The sequence below is a fragment of the Myotis daubentonii genome, chromosome 21 (genome assembly GCF_963259705.1).
Source record: "Myotis daubentonii chromosome 21, mMyoDau2.1, whole genome shotgun sequence".
NCBI classification, from domain to species: Eukaryota; Metazoa; Chordata; class Mammalia; order Chiroptera; family Vespertilionidae; genus Myotis; species Myotis daubentonii.
The window spans coordinates 15,023,303-15,046,268 of NC_081860.1; the positions used below are offsets into that span (position 1 = coordinate 15,023,303).

Genomic DNA, 22,966 nt, shown 5'->3' on the forward strand with positions numbered 1-22,966 from the left:
GGTACAGTCATCACAGCTGGTTTGAAAATTGCTTTAACAGCTGAGGAAATTAAGGTAGGGAGAATTTGCTCAAGGTCATGTATATTGTTTTTCCATTTAATGTCTTCTCCTAAAATATGACTTATTTCCCCCCCCCCCCCTAAAATATGTAAGACTTCACGTGACTCTTTTCCCTCATCCTCTATAGGCTGACTCAAAGAGTCATTATCTGAGCAGACAGTTTTTTGGAATGAACCTCCTTGGGGTTATTTACATGTTTGAAAAGGTGGAAGATAATTTAAGGAATATTTAGTTTAGCACAGTGTGTCGGCCTTGCTTTTGAGACCCCTCGGATACCAGGAACATGCGATCGCCTCACCACTCTACACCGAGAGAGCTCACAGTGAGAGTTGCAGGCCGAGAAGGCACCCCCAGGAGTCAGCCCAGAGAACACTGACTGGTATTTTCTAGCTTTGAAACCAGAAACATAAACTGATACATGGTAGGATTTTGATGGATCCTTGAAGGAAGATGATTGTTGTTTAGGATATCCTGTGTCCTGAAATATCATTTAATTCTCTTCCTACCTGCTTGTCATATGGAAGCGTATGTAGCAGTGTGCTGTGATGAGGATTCATTGACTTGCATCTCCTTTGGGCTCCCATAGGCGGTTATTTACCTTTATGATAGTCCTTACCTGTGGGCTGCCTTGGGGAGAAAGAGATCATTAATGAAATTCAATCTATTGCTGAGATTAAGCCAGAAGTTATTTGTATTTGTCTCATTGGAATGGCACTGCCCATGACGTTTTTTCTGTTGAGTATTTTGACTTAGTTGTGCAAGTGCCGAGACTGGTGAGCAGCCTGCTGCTGTTCGCGTTGTGAAGGCAGCAGGCGGTAATTGGGGGCTGGGGAGTTTGGCCTTACTGTGGAAAGCAAGGGGTCCTTGGAAGGGTCTGATCAGAGAATTGACACACAAATCACATCCACATCGGGGGCGAGTTGAACCTTGTGATAACGTGGAGGACAGATTGTGCTCCGAGGCTGGGAGGACAGCAGGGAAGCCACAGTCTAAGGGAGGTGAGGGCTTGGGCCATAGGGACAGACCAGGAGACACTGTAGAGGTAGAATAAACAAGGTTTGTTGAAGTACAAGGAGGAGGCTAAGGAGAAGGGAATAGTTGCATGAGAGCGTGAAGGGAGACCATTAATGAGGATGAAGGACAGAATGAGAGGGTAGAAGATGCAGGGGGTGCAGAACATGCCAGGAGCAACCTGCATATAGATGATAGTTGAAACTGAGGGAATGGGAGGAAAAAACGGCTGTTGGGTGTGAGGGCTATCCAGAGATAAGTTGCCTAGGTTGTCTGGCTAGGTAAACATTACTTTCCTTTTTCATAAAAAAAATATATATATATATAATATATATATCTGTGTGTGTGTGTGTGTGTGTGTGTGTGCGCGCGCGTGCATATACATATATGTTTTGATTTCAGAGAGCAAGGGAGGGGGAGAGAAACATCAAAGATGAGAGAAAATCATTGATTGACTGCCTTCCGCATGCCCCCCACTGGACCTACAACCCAGGCATGTGCCCTGACTGGGAATCAAACTGTGACCTCATGGTTCATAGGCCTACGCTCAACCACTGAGCCACGCCAGTGGGGCGTAAACATGCCTTTTCTTCGTTCCCACTTTGCTCAACCCTTCCTAAAGCTTTGGGCTCTGATGAAGAGAATTTAATTTAAAATCCATCACATCGGTTAATCATTAGAACTTTCCAGAAAGGGTCAAAGAAGTAAAAGTAATACGTTATGTTGGAAAAACCTGCCTTGGCAATGGTGGGGGATTGGATAGTCAGGGTTTGAGTCCTATTCAATTCCACCTGCGAGCAAGTTCCTTCTTAGGGCCTCATTGTCCTTTTCTGTGAGATAAAGGGGACTGGAACTCTATCGGTAACATTTCCTTTTAGCTTTGATACTGTCATTCCTAGAAACAGGACTCGAGAGATAGTGTATCCTAGCAATAAGTGCAGAAAACAAAGAAGGACTTTTAAAGATTAAAGTAAGATAATTGGTGTTTTAACATTTTTACGGTATTAGAGAATGTCGTACTAGCTTACTTATTTAGTACAAGAAAGAAGATGGTTTTGGGAAAGGATATGGTGCTAGAAGCAGAAATCCAGTATGTAACCCATTCTAGTTTTGGGGGGACTATTCCTGGTAATTTAGCATGTGGGTTTTTGGAAGTCTCCCTAAAAACTGGAGTGTGTGATAGTCACTCACCTTTAGCGAAGTTTTAGAGTAGTTTTCATGAAAACTGTTTTCTATTGCTCAGCTAGAATTTTTCAGAAAATTGGCTCAAGGGGGAAGTCATTTAAGTAGAACTTTTCATCACTGTATACTACTAATCTGTTTATTAGTTCATGTGTTGTTCATTATACAAACGTGATTTTGTAAAAATAAAAATCTAATCATGACCCCTACTTTTTAAAATTTATTTTTTTGTTAATTCTCACCTGAAGATAGTTTTTCCATTGCTTTTTAGAGAGAGTGTGAGGATGGGAAGGAGGGAGACAGACAGACATTGATGTGAGAGAGACACATCGACCGGTTGCCTCCTGCACTCGCCCTGACTCGGGGCAGGTAGCAAACCTCAACCTTAGAGGTACGTGCCCTTGACTGGGAATTGAACCCGTGACCCTTTGGTGCACGGCCAACGCTCTGACCGCTGGGAAACACTGGACTCAGCATTGTCTCCACTGTGTCTGGTATGTCTCCTCGCACGTGATAGGAACTCTGTGATTATATGTTAAATGAATGTGTGAACTTTAGGTAAGTAGAGGTCATAGAAGTACCATTCTAATACGTGAAATTGTGGGGCCCAGATAGAAATAATCATAATTCTGTAATAAAGGCAGAGAAATGGAGTTGTGGAATAGTGTAGACAGATGACATTGAGCCTCGTGTGTTGGATGATGTTATTGCAGACTGTGCATGTTGGTCATACTCTTGGAAATGGAAGTCAGGTAAATGAGATTCCTTTTTTGTTTTGGAGCAAAGTCAGTGCCAAATCAAACAACGTGTGGGAAGGCTTGAGCCGTGGTTTCCGTGACTTCACTGGGTTTGGTGTGCTACTTACTTGACAGGACTTTATGTTCCTGATCCTGCTTTCTGAACGGTAAGGAAAAAATGGGGAAGGGGTAAGCCAAAACAAGGGTGTGTAGTCAGAAAATGACAAGCCCTGCTTTGCTTTTTAAAATAATAAGAGCTCTTCAACAAAATGAAAAAGGTATGGACCTGGGTTTCATTCTTAACTCTCTTAAAACAGCTTTGTTGCGATATAATTCACCTATTTAAAGCATACAGTTCAATGGCTTTTAGTATATTCAGAGTTCTTTACAGCCCCCACATTAATTTTAGATTATCGTCACCCCTGTCTCTGCCCCCCCGCCCCCCCCAGCATCATCTTGACCAAGCATTTAATAACTGTTTTATCTTGAATTAACTCACCTAAGCTATCTGAATGAAGCTCATTCACTCATTTTTTCATTTGGACTCCTAACAGCCATCAAAAAATTGAGCTATCCCCTTCTTTGACCCATAACCTTAATTTATCTTGTTGACAGAGGAGAGAAGGTTGGCTACCAAAAGCCACAGGTCTTTCTGCATATGCCAATATGACAGGTTTCTTCTGTCTTCTCTCAGTTCACTTGGGTGTTTTGACCTGAGTCCTGGGTGTTGATGTAGAAATGTTGGATTCATTTGTATCCGCATTAAATTTCATTTTGATACATTTAGCCGCTCATGTATATGCTTTTAGCCATTCAGGGATTTTGGATCTTCAGTCTGACTTTCAATCTATTAATATTTTTTATGACTCTCAGATAGTCTGTATATATAATCATTTGCAAAGTGTTCATCGGAATTGGTCAGAGGTGCGGGGGGGGAGAGTTGCACTTGCCTTTGATAGAAACCTTGTTTCTTAGAGGCATTCATCAGTTATTAATTTTGCTTTGTTGTTGAAACTATTATAGGGTTGGGGATGGCAATTGTGAGGTTAGGGGCATATTCTCTTCCTCCTGTATTGCTTCCCCAATTCCTAGAACAACAATATGCTTTAACCTAGAAGCGTATACTGTGGCTTTAGAAGCACAAATGAAAGCATGTGTTGGGGGAGAGAGAATTTTGATCATGCTAAAATCTAAATTTCAGTCATATATCTAGGGCTACCATTCTTTTTATTTATTTATTTGTTTGTTTGTTTGTTTATTTATTTTTTTAAACATATTTTATTGATTTTTTTACAGAGAGGAAGGGAGAGGAACAGAGAGTTAGAAACATTGATGGGAGAGAAACATCAATCGGCTGCCTCCCGCACACCTCCCACCGGGGACGTGCCCACAACCAAGGCACATGCCCCTTACCGGAATCGAACCTGGGACCCTTCAGTCCACAGGCCGACGCTCCATCCACTGAGCCAAACCGGCCAGGGCATCTTTTTAAAAATATATATATTTTATTGATTTTTTTACAGAGAAGAAAGGAGAGGGATAGAGAGTTGGAAACATTGATGAGAGAAAAACATTGATCAGCTGCCTCCTGCACACGCCCTACTGGGGATGTGCCCGCAACCAAGGTACATGCCTTGACCAGAATCGAACCTGGGACCCTTCAGTTTGCAGGCCGACGCTCTATCCACTGAGCGACACCAGTCAGGGCCACCATGTCCTTTTTACCCAGGTTTCTTCACAGCAATATCATGGGAGATTTGGACAGGTATTTGAAATTTAGACACACTTATCAATCCAGTGGATGAAGACAGTTACTAAGAAAAAAAGAACTCTGCTCTCCTAACTGCAAAATAATCCTCCATCTCTTTTATTCTTAAATCATCTTTTAGGGCTCAGGACGTATCTCTCTGGCCTGGGACAAACTCCTTTAAATCAGACATTGAAACTTTCTCCATGTTTTGGGCTGTTAATTTTTTTTTTTTTGCTGTTATTTATTCTATTTCATGTAGTCTGAGGTTCATTCTCATTGGTAGAACAGAAGGAAATAAAATAGATAAGGAATTCTTTGATATGCTTCCTTTTGTACTCTTCCTTATTTGTCTTGCCTCACACATGGAAAAATAGAAAAGTCCTTTTATAGTCCACAGCATGTTCCTAAGCTTTCATCTTTGGAGTAAAGAATCATACATACCCTTCTGTCCTTTCTCTCTAAACGGTGGTAAGTTCTCCTTCTTGTTTTAAGCAAATTCAGAAGTGTTTAATTGTTAGTCACTCCGATGCACACACTGACCGTTTTAGTTAAACAGGCCTTTCTGCTTTGGTTGGAGGTGGCTGTTAAATAAGGTGCTAGAGATGAAAACTAATCCTGACCACTTCTTCAAAAAAATAAGGCACGCACTGCCTCAGCGTCTGCAGGAAACTCGCTGCCCTCACTTGCTCTTTTCTTACCGCTCCGGTTAGCAGCTCTCTGCTCCCACCGTGAGCCATCACCTCATGTCAAGTGACTGGCTTTTCCTGAACTCAGGAGCCTCCCCTGAAAATTCCGCGGGGTTAAGCTCTGGGGAGGTATTTTCTGAGTCCATTCAGTACATACAACAATCACTAATTTATTATCTACTGTGTGCCAGGCACTGACTGTAGCTAAGCATTCTACTTACATTTTCTGCTTAATCCTCCCCAGAGTGTTGTAAGAAAATATGATCTGCTTTATTTGACTGAAGGTTAGAGAAGTCAAATGAAATGCTCCAGACCTCATAGAAATAATCTCTATCAGCATTTGTATCAATCTTTAAAAGTAACATATCTAAAATAGTAAGAGGCATACCTAGAATTCTAATCCAGGTCTATTTCACCTCGAAAGTGAGTGGTCGTGTCGTCCCTGTCGTTCCCCCCCCCCCCACCCCCATTGCTATTGAGGGCTCACTGTGGGGGGGTACTGTGCCAGGTGCTTTAGAGAATATGAAGTTGAAGAAAATACACTCTTGGCTTTTAAAGGCTTAAAAAAAAAAAAAAGGGAGAGCCATTAGGAGTTTCTTAAAAGAGAGGACCTACCATTCTTTTGGGAAGTAGCGGGTCGAATTTGTTCATCTGTGCAGTTGGAGCCATAGTAGGTGGAGGTGATGTCGCAGCTCCACGGTGTCTGGTTGTCGTCCTTGACGCCTTGCAGTGACCGGTAGGTCACGCTTCTTGGGCACAGCTGTGTCCTCAGGCCTGTCCATCGCAGACATCTGCTGCGTGCTAATGGACAAAATGTTTGCTTTTATATTAGGCTTTTCCATGAACTGTGTCTGTCTGCACATACAGAACTGCAGCGCTGTGTGAAGGATGACTTTGAGTTGTGACTACATTGCTTAATTGTGGTGAATGGTGAATGCTGTATTTGACCTTTTTTTTTTTTAGTATATTTTTATTAATTTCAGAGATGAAGGTTGATTTCAGAGAGGAAGGGAGAGGGGGAGAGAGAGAAACATAAATGATGAGAGAGGGGGAGAGAGAGAAACATAAATGATGAGAGAGAATCACAGATCGGCTGCCTCCTGCTCACCTCACACTGGGGATCGAGCCCACAACATAGGCATGTGCCCTGACAGGGAATTGAACCGTGATCTCCTGGTTGATACTTAACCACTAACCCACACCGGCCAGGCCATATTTGGCCATATTTGACCTTTCTAAGTCAGCGTGTCATGAAAAGAGATTTGAATGTTTGCCAGATGGAAGTAGGTCTCTTCAAGGGGTGAGGCTTCTGCCCCACTAACCTTTAAGTATCCCTTAACAGTAAGTACCCTCTTCATCCTGACTTTCAATATGGAAAAGTGTGGAACTTAACTTATGGAGATTTAGAACTTGAAGTAGTAGAAAAATAAAATGACCCCTAATCTCCCAGGAATAATCACTGGACATTGGTGTGATCTGTACACGAACGGGGCAGCCAACCTGTGTCTGAAACTGAGTGGAGAGTGGAGCTGCCATCTAAGAGCCAAACGTTGATCTGAGTTTAGTTAACTGACTGCTCAGAGATTCTTTGGAGGAATGGAACAATCCAGAGCCACCACAATATCTAGGAATCAATCTAAAATTAAGCAAAATATGAGGTAACAGGAGAATGTGAACCATTCCGAAGAGAAATCTAGTTAATGGAGATTGCTCCCCAGATGACCCAAGTGTTGGATTAAGTGGATAAGGATTTAAAAGCAGCTAGTGTTACTGTACGCAGGAAGAACTACTTGTAATGAAAAGCTACAAAATCTCGGCACAGAAATAAAAATGTGAAACACGAAACATGATCTGAAATAAAAATTTTATAGGATGTTCATAACAGAGATGACCCCCAAAAATCACTGAACTTTTAGATCAATAAGAATTATTTAATCTGAAGAACAGAGAAGAGATTGGGACAACAATGGGCAGAACCCCAGAGATCTGTGGGACAGTGAAAAAAAAGACTATGATATGCATGTAATTGAGGTTTTAGAAAGAAGAGAGGGTGAATGGGATAGAAAAAAAATCTTTGAAGGAATAGGGATAAACATTTCCTAAATTTAATGGAAGGATTCAGCAGAAATCATTACTGTTTGACACTGTTTATAAGGAGGAGGAAAAGGATGAACACGCACCTAGGAAGATTGGAGGCTCGACTGTCCAGCTTTCCCCCAAACGTCCGGTCTTAACCAGCCTGACTGATCTCCATCCCTGCGTGTTTCTTTCCGGGTCTTGCAGATCGCACTGTTATGAGATGGGGAGATTAAGTCGCAGCCAAGACAAAACTGCACAAAATGGTAGAATATGCTGGCTTTTTGAAACGTGCCAGGGCTGGCTTCTGTTGGAGGTGTGCAGCGAACACTGGCTCTTTTTGTGTGTGCTGCTTTCCCCTTGCCTCTCTTCTTTGCTCTCCTTTCCTGCTACCTTCTTCTTGTTTCTGAGAAAGGGCAAAAAGGAGACCGGTGCATTTGAGCTGGACGGGCCACATCGGAGGCAGTGAGTTCTGCTGATACCCGTCGGCTTTGGCAGAGCAGCCTCTGGGAGGCTGTTTTTGGGCCTTTGCTTTCTCTCTTGGGTGGGGATGTTGGTGGCAGTGCTGGGAGCCCCTTGGCAATGAGTTGCGGTTAATGTGCCTGGGATGAAGCGTGGATGCCAGAGTCCTCTGATTCTGACCTTAACCTTTCAGAAAAGCATGCTCACACACAGCTAGCATGCACTGATGAGGCTATACTTGGTAAAGTTTGAAATACTGCCCTAAGCCCCTGTTCCCTCTTCCTCTACCCGAAGCCTGGCTGGTGAAGCTCAGTGGTTGAGCGTCAACCTATGAACCAAGAGGTCACAGTTCAATCCCCAGTGTGGGACGTGCAGGAGGCAGCCGATCAATGATTCTCTCTCATTATTGATGTTTTTATCTCTTTCTCCATTTTCCTTCCTTTCTGAAATAACACCCGCCCCCTTTTCTGAAATAAAAAACCCACACACAGATTCTGTGATCCAACAACCCAAAGGGTTGAAGTCTGGCATGCGGGGTGGGTGCCTCTATCAGGCTTTATCAGACCAGTGAGTTCCCTGGTTGTACAGATTCAGACATCTCTCTTGCCTGTTCTCTAGTTCCTGTGCCCTGTGTGTCACCAGTGTGTGCCCTGCATAGGTGTTAGGAGTCCACTTCCTGGGTTTGGGAGGTCGTACAGCCTGGGATTAATAAAGGAAGACCTTTGGAGTCTAACTGCAGAGTTTACCACTCTTGAGCCAGGTGTCCTTGCACAAACAAGTTCTTTGAACCCCGATGTCCATTTTCTTGTAGGATAGGGATACTACCCACTTCTCAGGAGTTTTAGAAGCTTCAAAAGGATCTGTATATGGCAGCGGTTCTCAACCTGTGGGTCGCGACCCCTTTGGGGGTCGACGACCCTTTCACAGGGGTCGCCTAAATACATCCTGCATATCAGATATTTACATTGCAATTCATAACAGTAGCAACATTACAGTTATGAAGTAGCAATGAAAATAATTTTATGGTCGGGGGTCACCACAACATGAGGAACTGTCTGAAAGGGTCGCGGCATTAGGAAGGTTGAGAACCCCTGGTATATGGTAATACGGCCTTCAGGTGATTATTTATTCCTTTGCTTTTCTTTTGGTTTCATCATAACCAGTTATTCTAGGTAATTCATCATTTTGTACATTTTGTGTGCCATTCCGTTTTAAGGAATGAGTTTCAGAGGGAGTTGAACACTGGTAGTTTCTTTCTCTTGTCTCTTTAGAGAGGAGACCGAAGTCCACAGGTCCAGGAGGGTTGCCACGACTGTGCGTCCGTGAGCGGTGAGGCGGTGGTGAGCCCATACCTGAATGCTAACTAAGGAGCGTCTCCTTGGAGACGTCATAGCTGAGATTTCAGATTCCCCAACTCTGGCTTCGTTATCTCTCATCTGCATTCTTTATTTGCTCCTTGCTCTGATCTGGGGTAGTATTCAGGGCCTATGATAGAAGGTTGTGGTATGTGTGTCTTTAGTCTGTCCACCTTGCTTTGGAACTGCTTTGTTTTCTGATTTTCTGTTCAGCTTTATAGCAAACTTCAAGACTGCTAATTTCCTGTGAGAAAAGTCAGAGTCCTTTTCAATATGTGCCGTGAAGTGATAGGCCGTCTGCTCCTTATTACAGCTTGAATTTCAATAAGGTATTGATAAAAACACTGCAATTTTGAATGTGAAAATCTCCCTGTTCACGCTCGGTAAGCTTGGGTATTGGTGTGGAAGCCTGATTATTACAGATTTTTGTAGACTTTAGGGGGAAAACATTCTCAGAAGTTCCTGTTGCTTCTCGAACTCAGTTACTGGGGCAGCAGATTTCAGCTGGGGAGGCTCGCCTGCCTTTGTGCAGAAGGGAGTCCATTCCAGCTGGTTCTCAAGCTCGTAAATATTTCCATTGGATGTGGGTAGGAACATGTTGGTCTTTGAGTTGCTTTACTTGTTGGGTAACTCCGCAGCTGACTTTTTCTGTAGGCCATTCTCTGCTACTGGGAAAACAGAATAGGGCCCATGAGGGAGGTGAAGCCGATGAATAGTTTGCAGAGCAACTTTACACAGACCGACGCCTCTGCCTTCTTTTCTCCCTTCAGTCGTTTAATCCCTGAAATGCTGCCTCCTCCACAGTGTTTTCCATTTAAATGAGTGAGAACTTCTCTTCCTTCTCATCCCACTGTGTTTAGTCCCTGCCCCAGGAAATCACCCTGCCTCATTTGTGTATATACCTAAGGGAGCCAGCGTTTCTGTTTGTGGAGTTGTGCCATGCTGGAGATGGGAGGAACTTGCACAACTTTCATGATTACCTAATCCAGCTCCTTCATTCACAACATGAAATGTGGAGTCGGGAGTCTTGCTGCAGATGAGACAAGGCAGCAGGGGAGTAGAGGTTAAGAGCATGGATTTTTTAGCCGGATCTTGGTTCAGATTTTGGCTCTCCCTACTTACAAGCTGTGTGACCGTATACAGGTAACTTTAACCTTGAATCTCTTCATTTGTGTGAGGATTAGGGAGGGAACTGGAACAGTCAGTGCCAGCGAAGTTGATGTTGGTAGTCATGTCTCTGTAGTTGATAAGCTGTAAGCTGTCAGAACTGTAGAACTAGGGTGTTCACCTTTTGGATGAACTAATGAGAAGAACACACACATTGAGTACAAGAGGCTGCAACTTCCCTGTCAGTGAGTTACATGTATATTGTGTGGTTTTTGGAAGATATGATTTCCGAAACCCAGCGAGTTTGTGTGTTTCCAGTATGTGCTTGAGAAAGAGTGAGGGTGGGGATGATTTTTAAAAATGCCCTTGAGTTTCAGAAATGGATTTTAGATGCCAGGAAGCAGCTTGTAACAGAGGATGAGATCAGTTGGTATAATTGGAGCTCGTTGCCGATCCTTTCATTCTGCTCTCTGAACATTTACCAGGGTCCCTGTTTCTGTGCAAACAGATGCGATAGGAAATGACAGGTCTCTCCATACAAATGTCATGTGCCAGGCTGGGGAGGGAGGAGCCCAGGGTGGGAAGAATGTGGGGTAGAGCCAGCAGTCACTCCTTGCCTTCATCTTTGTTTAGCTTTTTCCTGGAGGAGGTGCTGGGGCAGTTGGGTTCCATTTAAATCAGCGGTTCTCAACCTGTGGGTCGCGACTCCTTTGGCGGTCGAACGACCCTTTCACAGGGGTCGCCTAAGACCATCCTGCATATCAGATATTTACATGACGATTCATAACATTAGCAACATGACAGTTATGAAGTAGCAATGAAAATAATTTTATGGTTGGGTCACAATATGAGGAATTGTATTTAAAGGGCCAGAAAGTTGAGAACCACTGATTTACATGGTCCTGGAGATGATTTAGAATGTGATCTTTGGTTTGGTTGTACCAGCGTTTGCAAAAGGGAACAGGGGGAAAGAAAGAGGAATCAGGAGTATATTTTTAAAACTATGAGAAAAGTTGACCGAAGAGCTTTTACCTCATGGGGCAGGGACTGAAGCTCGGTTGGCATGTGGTTTTTACCCTCTGCTTCCTGCTGATGGAGAGCCAGCCACAAAGACAACTGTTTTCAGCCCAAGTTTGATAGTCAAAACCCCTTTTTCATCTTAGAGGGAGAACTGGTATTACTGAGGTTTTAACTTTAAACTACCAAAGTGGTGGGAATTTGAGTGGGATCTACTTTTTTTGTTTTTTTGTTAATCCTTCCCCTTAGGATATTTTTCCATTGATTTTTATTTACTTATTTATTTATTTTTTCCATTGAATTTTAGAGAGAGTGAGGTGGGGGGGAGAGAAACATCACTGAGAGAGAGATAATTGATTGTACCCTCACCAGGGTGGGGGATAGAGCCGTCACCAAGGTACTTGCTCTTGACTGGAATCGAACCCAGGACCCTGAAGTCTGCGAGCTGATGCTCTCTTCACTGAGCCAAACCGCCTAGGGCAGGGGTGGGCACCACGGGCCGTAGTTTGCCCATGGCTGGCCTAGGGCGAGTGGGATCTATTTTTCAAGGGCTCTGCAAGTAAGCAGTAGGATTTTGCTTCCTAGTTTTCCATCTTGCATGACTTTTTTTCTTGTGGGTTGTCCTATGCCAGGTGTGCCTGTTTGCTAGGCTGCTGTCAGGGAAAGGACGCTTACAGAGCATCTTGTGTGTCACCACGCACCACGTTAGTGCTGCACAGGTTTATGTGACCTACAGCAGTTCTCAGAGGCGAGTGATGATTTGACTGTGTTTCAGACAGAGGACAAAGGCCCTATAGGGAGCGAGCAAGGGGTTGGACCACAGCTCCCTCCTCCCACATCGCCCACCTGCAGTGTCCACAGCAGTCCATCCTTTCTCAGTTGGGGCTGGACGGTCAAGGTGTGATTCTTTGCTGTGGCCAGCTCTGATTTTTTAAAAATATATTTTATTGATTCTTTGCAGAGAGGAAGGGAGAGAGATAGTTAGAAACATCGATGAGAGAGAAACATCGATCAGCTGCCTCCTGCACACCCCCCACTGGAGATGTGCCTGCAACCAAGGTACATGCCCTTGACCGGAATCGAACCCGGGACCCTTCAGTCCGCAGGCCGATGCTCTATCCACTGAGCCAAACCAGTCAGGGCCAGCTCTGATTTTTGGAGCAACCTTAGCTCTTCTGTCTTTCAGATCAGTCTGAATTTTGCCATCTTCTAACCATGACTGTATTAGCGCTGAGCCAACTGTTTGCTGGTGTGTGTGTGTGTGTGTGTGTGTGTGTAGGCACTGCTGTGGGGCCCATTTAATGTAAGTGGGGAGTCAGAAAGCCAAGATCTCAGAGCTCTGGAGAGTTTATTTGGACTCTTTATAGTTTGTTGTTCCATCCAGTCTCTGTCTAGAGCACACGTTCACCTATTGGTTGAATTCAATGAGTCCCCATTGTTGCCTTTATGTATCTTGTTTGCATGCTTACATCAAGCGTGTCAAACTCAAAGGCTAACATGGCCAAATAAACGAGACATGCGGCCTGTGGGCAGCGAGTTTGACATGCATGCTCTACACCCCTCCTCATCCCATCCACACTGAATTGCTTTCTGGATGCCTGGGCTCTCTGAGGACACAGGTGGCTGCTTCTCCCTTCTATACTTGCTTCCAGCTAACAAAACCTGCAAAGCAAGTTTTACTTTTAGGACAGTATGCCTGGTAATCTTTATTCTTTCCCCCCTAGATTAATTTGTTTTTATTGTAAAGATACTCAGGAAAAGTAGCCAATTGAATTGATCATATGACCAAATTATTAACAATTGAGTCATTCTATTATAACACTGATATCATGAAACATCTATACTATGTATTCTTTGAATTTTGAAGTGTAATTTAAAGGCAAGGGTATTGTGTGGTAGATGCCTGACTTCTCCTTTAATTATGTTAAATATTTAGAGTCTCGCGTGCATGGGAACTTGGCCTGTTTCTGCATTTACAAAAAATGATCATTATGCCTTTCTGTTATGTGCTATTTAGCTCCTCACATTTAGCAGGAAATCCTAAAATGCTTTAAAGCATCAGGTTGTATTTCTTAAGACAACTTTATTTTTTAACTTAGTTCAACTGGGGAAATTGATTTTCCATCTGTTCAGTGTTTGATAAGTTCTGAACATATGTGGCCCACTAAGAGTTTCCTGTTAAGAGGAATTCAGAACATTGGAAATACAGGAAATAATCTCTAAAGTTTCGTGTGTATCTGTTATTTCTAATTACAGAACAAATGTAATACCACCCAAACTTAGACTAGCAGTGACTTTTTAATTGGATGAAAAGCTGCCCTTTAAATCATTCTTTTTAAACCATTTTCAATGCATTGATCAATGCATAAAGATGTTTTTTAACCTGGTAGTAGGTTTTAAACTCAGTCGAGATCTAATCTTACCCATTATCTTAGTATGGTCAAACACTTGTTATATTTGTTTTCTGAAGCAGTATGTCTGAATTGAAAGGGAATTATCTTGATTAATAGCCAACAGTGCCGGGGTCCAACCCCAGCAGGTCCAGGGGTTCCCAAAGGTGTGGACGGAGTCGGCGAAGAAGGAATGACACAGAGGCAGCGTTCAGTTGATTAGCAGCCTAGCCAGGATCTCCAGCCAAGTTCTGGTCTCGATCTCCAGAGAGGTTCTGCTTAGGATCTCCAGCCAGGTTCTGTCCAGGTTCTCCAGGCAGGTCCAGTCACCAGGTTCTAGTCAGGCTCTCCTGCCAATCTCCGCAGTCAGGTTCAGTTCAGGATCCCCTGCCATGCTCTCTCGCCAGGCTCCGCCTCCAGGCTCCGAGGCCAGTCCCGGTCCAGGATCCTCCGGCATGCTCTCGCCAGCGAAGTTCTTCTGTCTCTAGAGAACGTTCTGTGTAGGTTCTGTGCCTAGGCTCTGTCTCTCTTGGTCCTGTCTTCCAAGCCCTGTGTTCTAAGTTCTGTGTTCTTCTGTCTCTTGCTGTTTTGTTACATCTGTATTTATACCAGTTGATTCAATCCTATCAATCTCTATTACAAAGGTTAGGGCGTTTCTTATCTCCATTCCAGGGAGTAAAGATTATGTAGCTTAAGCATGATTGTTCGTAGTTAAAATGATTAATTACCCGCCTGGCACTTAGTTGAGGGGTTTTATTCCCTCCCTAACTTAGGGGAAAATCCCTACCTGGGGAAACAACCTTTCTCAGAGAGGAGACCTTGGTTAAAACAAATAGTGCCAAGAAGGTGAGCAAACATTTTAAGAACAGTATGCCATATATGCCAGGTCCTTTGAAACAGCAAGGATGGACCGGCTCCCGGCACAACAGAATAAGCCCTAACTTTTTGTTAATGAGCGTTTTCAAAATGCATAAGAGCCTTACCTCCTCCGCTGTGGCCATAGGGAGTGCAGGTTCGGTTCCTGGACCCCCCGCCTGGGTGTTACTCAGAGATTAGGGACGGATCCCTTTCCCCTGTGTGAGAGGTTGAGAGACATTTCCACTTCATTGAAGACAACGTCTCAAAATCCCCGAGACAGAATAACCATTTCACAATTTAAAACATTGAAACCTTTCTGTTGTCTGTTGCTAACACCTCTCCTGCCTGCCACTTAGGGCAGTAATCCGATAGTGCTTTTGCTACGTAATGTGTCCAGTAAGGTGGGCTGTGTGTCACGGAATAATTCCCAACAGAGTGGCCCCTCTAGGCCCTGGCATTTGTCCAGCCAGGTAAGGTTGCCAGCTTAGTGATGTCGCATTGGGTGAGGGCCTACTTGCCTGTAGTTTTTCCAAATGATTTCTAAGTAATTGCGTTAATACATTGGGCTGTTTGCTTTTGGGGCCATAAAGGTTGGGGAGGATGAAGGAAGTATAAAGGCTTGAACTTGGCAGTCTCTTTACCGGATATCTATTTTAACCCCCTCTGAAGTTCATTTACATAAAGCCCAGCTGTGTGCAGATTTTTCTAAATTTAAGGTCTTGTATTCTTACAGCCATAGGGATAAGAGTGTCAGCACTTACTCAAATTATGGTCTTGCTCTCCTGTGTCTGGACCTCCTGGCAGCTGACAGTTCCGTTTCCTTTGGATAACAGGATACAGCTGGTGGCAGGGCTCTCACCTGTGGAATGGCCAGCCATTTGGAGCTTTCTTCTCCATATAGGTCTCTGCAAAGCAGCACAGGCCATTTTTGCAGGAAACCACAAGCCTGTGTGTTCAACACCAAAAGAGAATTGAAATAACATGTGCATGAGTTCCTCTTCCCAGAGGCACCACCTTCCTGTGGGAGCTAAGTATAGCGTTCAGCAGCTCCTCTGCCTCCGCTGTGAGATTGTCCAGGTAGATGCTGCTCAGCTCCCCTGCGCTGGTCCCGGTAACAGCTCTCTGGCCCATGAAGCACATCGATCAGGCTAGATTTCTTTTTTTTTTTTTTTTAAATACATTTTATTGATTTTTTACAGAGAGGAAGGGAGAGAGATAGAGAGTTAGAAACATCGATAAGAGAGAAACATCAATCAGCTGCCTCCCGCACATCCCCCACTGGGGATGTGCCTGCAACCACGGTACGTGCCCTTGACCGGAATCGAACCTGGGACCCTTGAGTCAGCAGGCTGACGCTCTATCCACTGAGCTAAACTGGTTTCGGCCAGGCTAGATTTCTTAACAGCTGGCGGATCCATGCTACCTTTAATGAGCTTTTAGATTACACTTCTGGGACTAGACTGTACTAAGTATGTTTTTATTGATTTCAGAGAGGAAGGGAAAGGGAGAGGGGAATAGAAATATCAATGATGATCCCTAACTGGTTTGGCTCAGTGGATAGAGCATCAGCCTGCGGACTGATAGGTCCCGGGTTCGATTCGGGCCAAGGGCATGTACCTTGGTTGCAGGCACATCCCCAGTGGGAGGTATGCAAGAGGCAGCTGATTGATGTTTCTCTCTCATCGATGTTTCTAGCTCTCTATCCCTCTCCCTTCCTCTCTGTAAAAAATCAATAAAATATATTAAAAAAAAATATCAGTGATGAGCGAGAATCATTGATCGGCTGCCTCCTGCATGCTCAGCCACTGAGCCACACCGGCCAGGTCACATTTTAGAGCTCTCTCCTGGAACTTTCTAAAGAAAAGAGGTGGGTACCCCAGAAGCGCCTTTCTCAAAGGTTGCTTACTCCTGTGTTGGCGGCGGGGAGCTACAGAACGAAATGGCCTGTGGGAGGCTGAGTCAGAGGTGCAGATGGAGCAGGAGAGATTTTCTCAAGGTGATAAGGCCTTGGCACTCCGGTCTGCAAGCAGAGGCAGGTAGATAGACCAGTGACTCCTGCGTGGGGCGGCAGGGGGTGCGGGCTGCTTCTGAGACCCCCTCTGCTGATAAACTGCTGTGGCTGACAGGCTATGGCTAGGGTCTAGGACAGGGACGGGCAAACTTTTTGACTCGAGGGCCACAATGGGTTCTTAAACTGGACCGGAGGGCCGGAACAAAAGCATGGATGGAGTGTTTGTGTGAACTAATATAAATTCAAAGTAAACATCATTACATACAAGGGTACGGTCTTTTTTTGCAATAGTTTTATTCATTTCAAATGGGCCGGATCCGGCCCGCGGGCCGTAGTTTGCCCACGGCTGGTCTAGGATGAGGACCCCAGGGCCGGGGGAATTGATTGGGAGCCACTGGCCGTACCTCAGGGAAATCACAGTGGGGTCCGGCCTGGCCTTACTGGTGGTCACACAACAGATTCTTGCTGTGTCTGGGTTTGAGTTTAACCTCCATGATTACCAACTTCCTCCAGTGCTACCGTTTGTGAAGCTTTGAATCTGCAGTTGTGACTGAACAAACACTGGAGCTGGGCTTAAAAAAAAAAGTAAAGAAAAAGCAAAGCAAAGCAGAGATTTGTTGGTGCATAGCAGTTGTGTGGCTGTAATTTCTTTAAAAAATATTTTTATTGATTTCAAAGAGGAAGGGAGAGGGAGAGAGAGATAGAAACATCAATGATTAGAGAGTCATCCATCAGCTGCCTCCTGCACGCCCCCTACTGGGGATGGAGCCTGCAACCCGGGCATGTGCTCTGACAGGGAATCGAACTGTGACCTCCTGGTTCAATGCTCAGCCACAGAGCCACGCCGCCGGGTGTGGCTGTAATTTCTGTAAGGTAAATCTGTGCCAGAGGTTTGTGTATTTTCTTCTCTCTCCCTTCTTTGGCTTCTAAGGCCAAGCAGCTTTTGAGGTATGTGGCTTCACAGGGCTGTCTCTCCTGACTCCTCTCCCATCACCTCCTGCTTACACTCTTACTCTTTCGTGTAGGTCTGAACTCAGAGTGCCGCGTTCCTTTGTCACTAGGCTCCGGTGTCCACGTGGTGAAACTTGGCAGGGGTTGGCCTTCTCCAGGCAGCTGTCTGGGCCTCCACCTTCTAGAGAGTTTATTGCTCCTTCCTGATCCCTGTAAAATTTTTATTCTTACTTTTATCACACTATAATATCACTACTGTTTACATGTGTGTCCCTTATTAAGTTGGTAGTTGCCATGTAGTAGTTATCCCTAAAGCTCAGCAGCTAGCTATATACATGTAACATTCTTGGGGCTCAGAAATATGAGATTAGCTTGTGTGCCAGGCAGATATTACGCACGTCTATAAAGAAAAGGAGACCCTAAGCACCGAAAAGGTTATGGTGTACTCTCCCATTTCAAAGTACGTGCTAAGATGAGTGTAAGAAAGTCAGAGTTCTGATTTTTAAATCGAAGTAATTTTTTTTTAAGTATTGAAGGAATTATTATGGGAAGAGTTCTGACTGAGAAACTGCTAAACATTGACTGTTAAACAAAAATTCAGAGTGTGCATTGTCATTTTCATGTTCACCCTCATCCCAAATGTTTGTGGGTTTTGAAGGATTTACTGTAGCCCAGTCTTTGCAGGAGCCCTGGCCATGGAAATTCGTTTGAAGCATATTCTGCTATGCAGGTACCCTGTAGGTAAAACATGTCTATTTATACTTGGCTGGATCCCAAAACAGCTGCACTGCTCAGATAGAGACTGGGGGTGGTTGTGCGGGATGGTTTGCACTTTTTTTTTTTTTTTTTTTTGGTGCGTTTGGAAACGTCTCTGTTGTGAATGACAAAAACCATGTCCACTGAAGTGATTGGTTTGTCAAACCTGGAGCAGCTGGTTCTAGGAAATGAGCCGAGATCACCAAGCTAACAGGTTCCAGAGAGTTTACAGTCTGCGGTGTAATTACCTGATACAGTGTTGGGGGCCTGTGATTCCCACAACCCCGGACTTGAATTAATTTCATTAATTGCGGAGCTCCTGTGAAAGGCTTCTCCAGTACAACGTGTGGGCATGGCTAAACAATAGTGAGTTTGGTTTATGTTACTACATACGGGACAGGCATTTTTGTTTTCATTGCCTTTTTAAATTAGCTTTAGGGACTGTTAATTGTAGATTTCTTCAGTTTGCACATGTAGGAAAAAATGTCTTTTTACTCACTTCCAGTCCAGTGGTGATACATTTAGTGACAGGGGACTTAAAAGAGATGTGCTGTGTGCAGTGCTTTCCTCCCGAGTACAAAAAAATAGTCTCTGTTCATTGTTTGAATAGTTGTGATCAAGAAACCGATAATTTAGGAATGAAAATTCCCTGTAATTCCCAGAAATATGCATACTAAACATTTCGGTATTTGTTCCTCCAGATTCTTTCCTATGATTATTTGGTTGTATGTTTGAATTGTAATTTACCCACCAGTATATTTTAAGACACAAATACCTCTCTGATGTACCTGCAGCCTTTCATTTAACCATTATGGTTTCCAATGTATTTTACTTGGTAGTCTCCAGTGAGACCCAGAAACTCTGCGAGGACGAAGAAACTGTGGCTTGTACTCTGTGCCTGGCAGTGTGCTTAATTAAGCATTTCACTTCGATTATCTATATTATAAAAGGCCAGCGGCCGTAACACTGTAATGACCAAATGACCGGTCCCCAGGAGGCGCATTGATGTGTCTCGCGGCGTGGTGGGTCTGGGGTCTGGGGGTCCTGTGGCAGCACCGCGGGTCTGAGTCTCACGCAATTTCACGCATTGGGCCTTTAGTCTCTTATAATTTTGTCAACAACTCTACAGTATAGGCAGGGGTTACTGTGCCTTATGTATAGAAACAACTTAAGGAGACAGAGTTAGGCAAGTTAAGTGACTTGCTCAAAGTTAATCAGTAAAGAACTTGGGATGCCTACCCATTTAACTAGATTTCTGTGTAGAGAATATTGTGTAGCATATTATGCCTTTCCTGTATTGAGAATTGTTTTGTTTTTTTAGTGGATAATATTGAGATGTCTAAAGCCTTCAAATGAGGACACATTGCTTCTTTGACTTATGAAGAAACTAGAGGCCTGGTGCACGAAATTTGTGCACAGGTAGGGTCCCCAGGCCTGGCCAGCGGTCAGGGCGGATCGGACCCTTCCTTTGTTCCATGCCACCACCTGGTGGTCAGTGCACGTCATAGTGAGTGGTCGAACTCCTGGTCGGTCCAACTCCCGAGGGGACAGTTTGCATATTAGCCTTTTATTATATAGGGTAGCTTGTGAGTTTTTGACCTGATGTTGGCATTCGATGGCCCAGTGGCTGAATCCAGCCTGCTGCTCCTTTTTGGAAATAAAGTTTTATTGGAACATGCCACACTCGTTCATTTACATAGTGCAACAGACCATCTGACCCACCAAGCCTGAAATAATTGCCTTCTGGCTCTTTGCAGAAAATGTTTGCTGACTGCTGCTGTGGACACCGATTTTTATTTAGGCTTCTAAGGTTTTGCTTTCATTTGTTCAGACACATTTTGCTAGAGAAGCTTTTAACAGAAACTCCACAATTAATGAAATTTCCAGGTTTGTCAGAATCATAGGTTCCCAACACCGTATCAGGTAATTATGCTGCAAGCCTTAAGTGCTCTCTTGCGCGCTCTCTCTCTCTCTCTCTCTCTCTCTCTCTCTCTCTCTCTCTATATATATATATATATATATATATATATATATACACACACACATATATATATATATACACACACACACTTTTATTGATTTCAGAGAGGAAGGGAGGGGGAAGAGAGAGAGAGAGGAAGAGGGAGAGAGAGAGAGAGAGAGAATAGAAACATGAATGATGAGAGAGAGTCATCATTGATCAGCTGCTTCCTGCACACCCCACACTTGAAATCGAGCCCTCAACCCGGCATGTGCCCAGACCGGGAATCACTCTGTGACTTCCTGGTTCATAGGTCGATGCTCAAACACTGAGCTACACTGCCTGGGCAGATTACCAAAGTTTTAATTCATGTTTTAGTTTCCACTGGTATTTCTTCTGCTTGTGACAGCAGGAACACTTAAGTTCAGGCAAATTGGTTCATAAATTTATAGGTTCTTTGAATCCTTTGTTCCAGGCAAGTCTGAACAGGACCTAGAAAGCTGATTAAAAGTCCAGTGAGCACAGTGAGCTTAATTTTAAATTAAATGGATATTTAATGCACTGAGAAAGTACTCAAGCGCTTCAATCTCCCTTTTTAATCCATGCTTGCTGTTTGAATCTGATGGGCTGGAAATCTTTCTTTTTCTACTACAAGAGTTGGTTCTTGCTACATTTCTCAAGCTTGGCGTTCACTGTGGATTTCTGCAGGTGATTTTAGCACCTAAGGGCACAAAAATGTTAAATGAGAGCAGGCAGGAAGGAAAGATTGCCCCGAGTGTGTGGGGTGGACCAGAGAATAAACTAGGGTAGGCGTGAAGGTGGGCAGCCACCTGGCTGCCAGCATCGTCCTGCCTTTGTCCAGCAGCACTTATTGAAGCCTGCACCTGCCTCTGGTTGGAGATGAGTGGGTTTAAGAGTCTGGTTATATCCGTGCCGCCTCCTCCTCTCCCCCCTCCCCCCCCAAGTGTGTAGCTGTCCTTTAGGTGAGCCTTAATCTCAGACATACACTTCCTGACCAAACTGGCAGATCCTTGAAGATTTTAATATTGAGAAGATTTTGTTCTTTAAATTATGCGCTGTCACTAAGGCATTGTTCTTTATTCTAAACATTTGGTCATTGATAACCTATTTATTCTGTTTGGATTTCAGTTTATTCATAATGAGATTCTGTGATCTGATAGAACACAAAGCGTGGGATTTTATCTATGTTTTCATGTATGGGTGACATTTCTGTACTGTTGTTTATATTGCTGGTAATTTATTCTCAAATTTAGGGTATTTGGCAAAGGACCTCCCCTTCTGAAGTCCACAGTTTTGGACTTCCGATTGTGCTCAGATAGCCACGCCCGGCATCTAAGACTTCAGGTGGTTTTTATATTTTTGGCAATAGCTTTTAATTTTATTCTTATTTATTTCTTCTCCCTTCTCTTTTTCAGTGTCCTGGGTCATGAAACTTAATCCACAGCAAGCTCCATTATATGTGAGTAAATTATGAAATTTCTTTTCATTTTATACTTATCTATCCTGTTTACTTACTTATAATAAACCCAAAGACATTGTCATATTATTTTTAACCCTCTACACATGAATTTATATAGGCTTAACACAATTTGGGAAATGAAATTTGATTTAGTAAATTCGAAATGACTCATACATGCATGTAAGACTGTGAGCTAAACTAGTTAGGGTGAGAAGCTGCACATATAAAACAATTGCATTGCTCTGCAAAATGATTTTGTGGCTTCCTACTTTCACTGAAGTGCATTTCCGTTAGGGTAGAGTGCTCTTCCTGCTGCCAGTGTGAGTTACCCAGTGTTGCCACTAGGTGGCGCTCTGCCATTGGCGAGAGAGCTGCTAGCTCTAGGAGTCTGAATGAAAAGCTGAGGTACCCTCTCCCAGAAGGGAGGGAATTGTAAGATGACATGGATAAATGAATGAATCAGGGCTGGAGAGAGACATTTTTAGGTGTTTTTATTTTATTTTATTTTATTTTTATTTTCATGAGACTGAACTGTCTGAATTGGGATGATGAGTAGTGCCTGTTTGGTGAGACACCAGCTAAGAGGAATGGATTGTTAGAGCTGTGAGGGGCCCGTGGATTTGGGGTTGTTATGGTCTGGAGAGTTCAAATAAATGGGTTCACGCAATATGTGGTCGTTTGTGACTGACTTTCTTTCACTTAGCATAATGTTTTAAAGTTCTTGTTGGAGCATGTATCTATATTCATTTTTATTGGCAAGTAATATTCCATTGTATGGATATACCACATTTTGTCCATCAGTTGATGGATTGGCATTTAGGTGGTTTTCTATTTGGGGCTAGTAGGAATAATGATGCTTTGAACAGTCATTTTTAGGTGTAGGCATATGTTTTCATTCCTCTTGGTATATACTTAAGCATATAATTGCTTCGCTACATGATAACTTCAACATTTGAGGAATTGGCAGTTTTCTACAGCAACTGCACCATTTTACATTTCCACCAGTAATGTTGAAGTTTCAGTGTTTCTATATTCATGCCAACACTTTGTGTTACCTGACTTTCTTATTGTAGCCACCCCAGTGGGTGTGAAACAGTAATTGGTTGTGGTTTTGATT

The 22,966-nt window shown here is 43.7% G+C and overlaps 1 protein-coding gene across 13 annotated transcripts in view; it reads left to right on the forward strand.

The window, feature by feature from the left end:
- The window catches only part of AKAP13 (A-kinase anchoring protein 13), a 195,271-nt gene that overhangs the window by 34,188 nt on the left and 138,117 nt on the right, over window positions 1-22,966 (forward strand). For 12 of the 13 annotated variants that reach the window (XM_059678194.1, XM_059678195.1, XM_059678200.1 and 9 more), the window contains exon 2: window positions 21,806-21,849. In XM_059678194.1, coding sequence (XP_059534177.1) covers window positions 21,806-21,849 — 44 coding nt within the window. Of the gene's footprint in view, window positions 1-10,441; window positions 10,463-21,805; window positions 21,850-22,966 lie in introns of those variants that run through there. The other variant, XM_059678206.1, reaches the window with a different exon arrangement.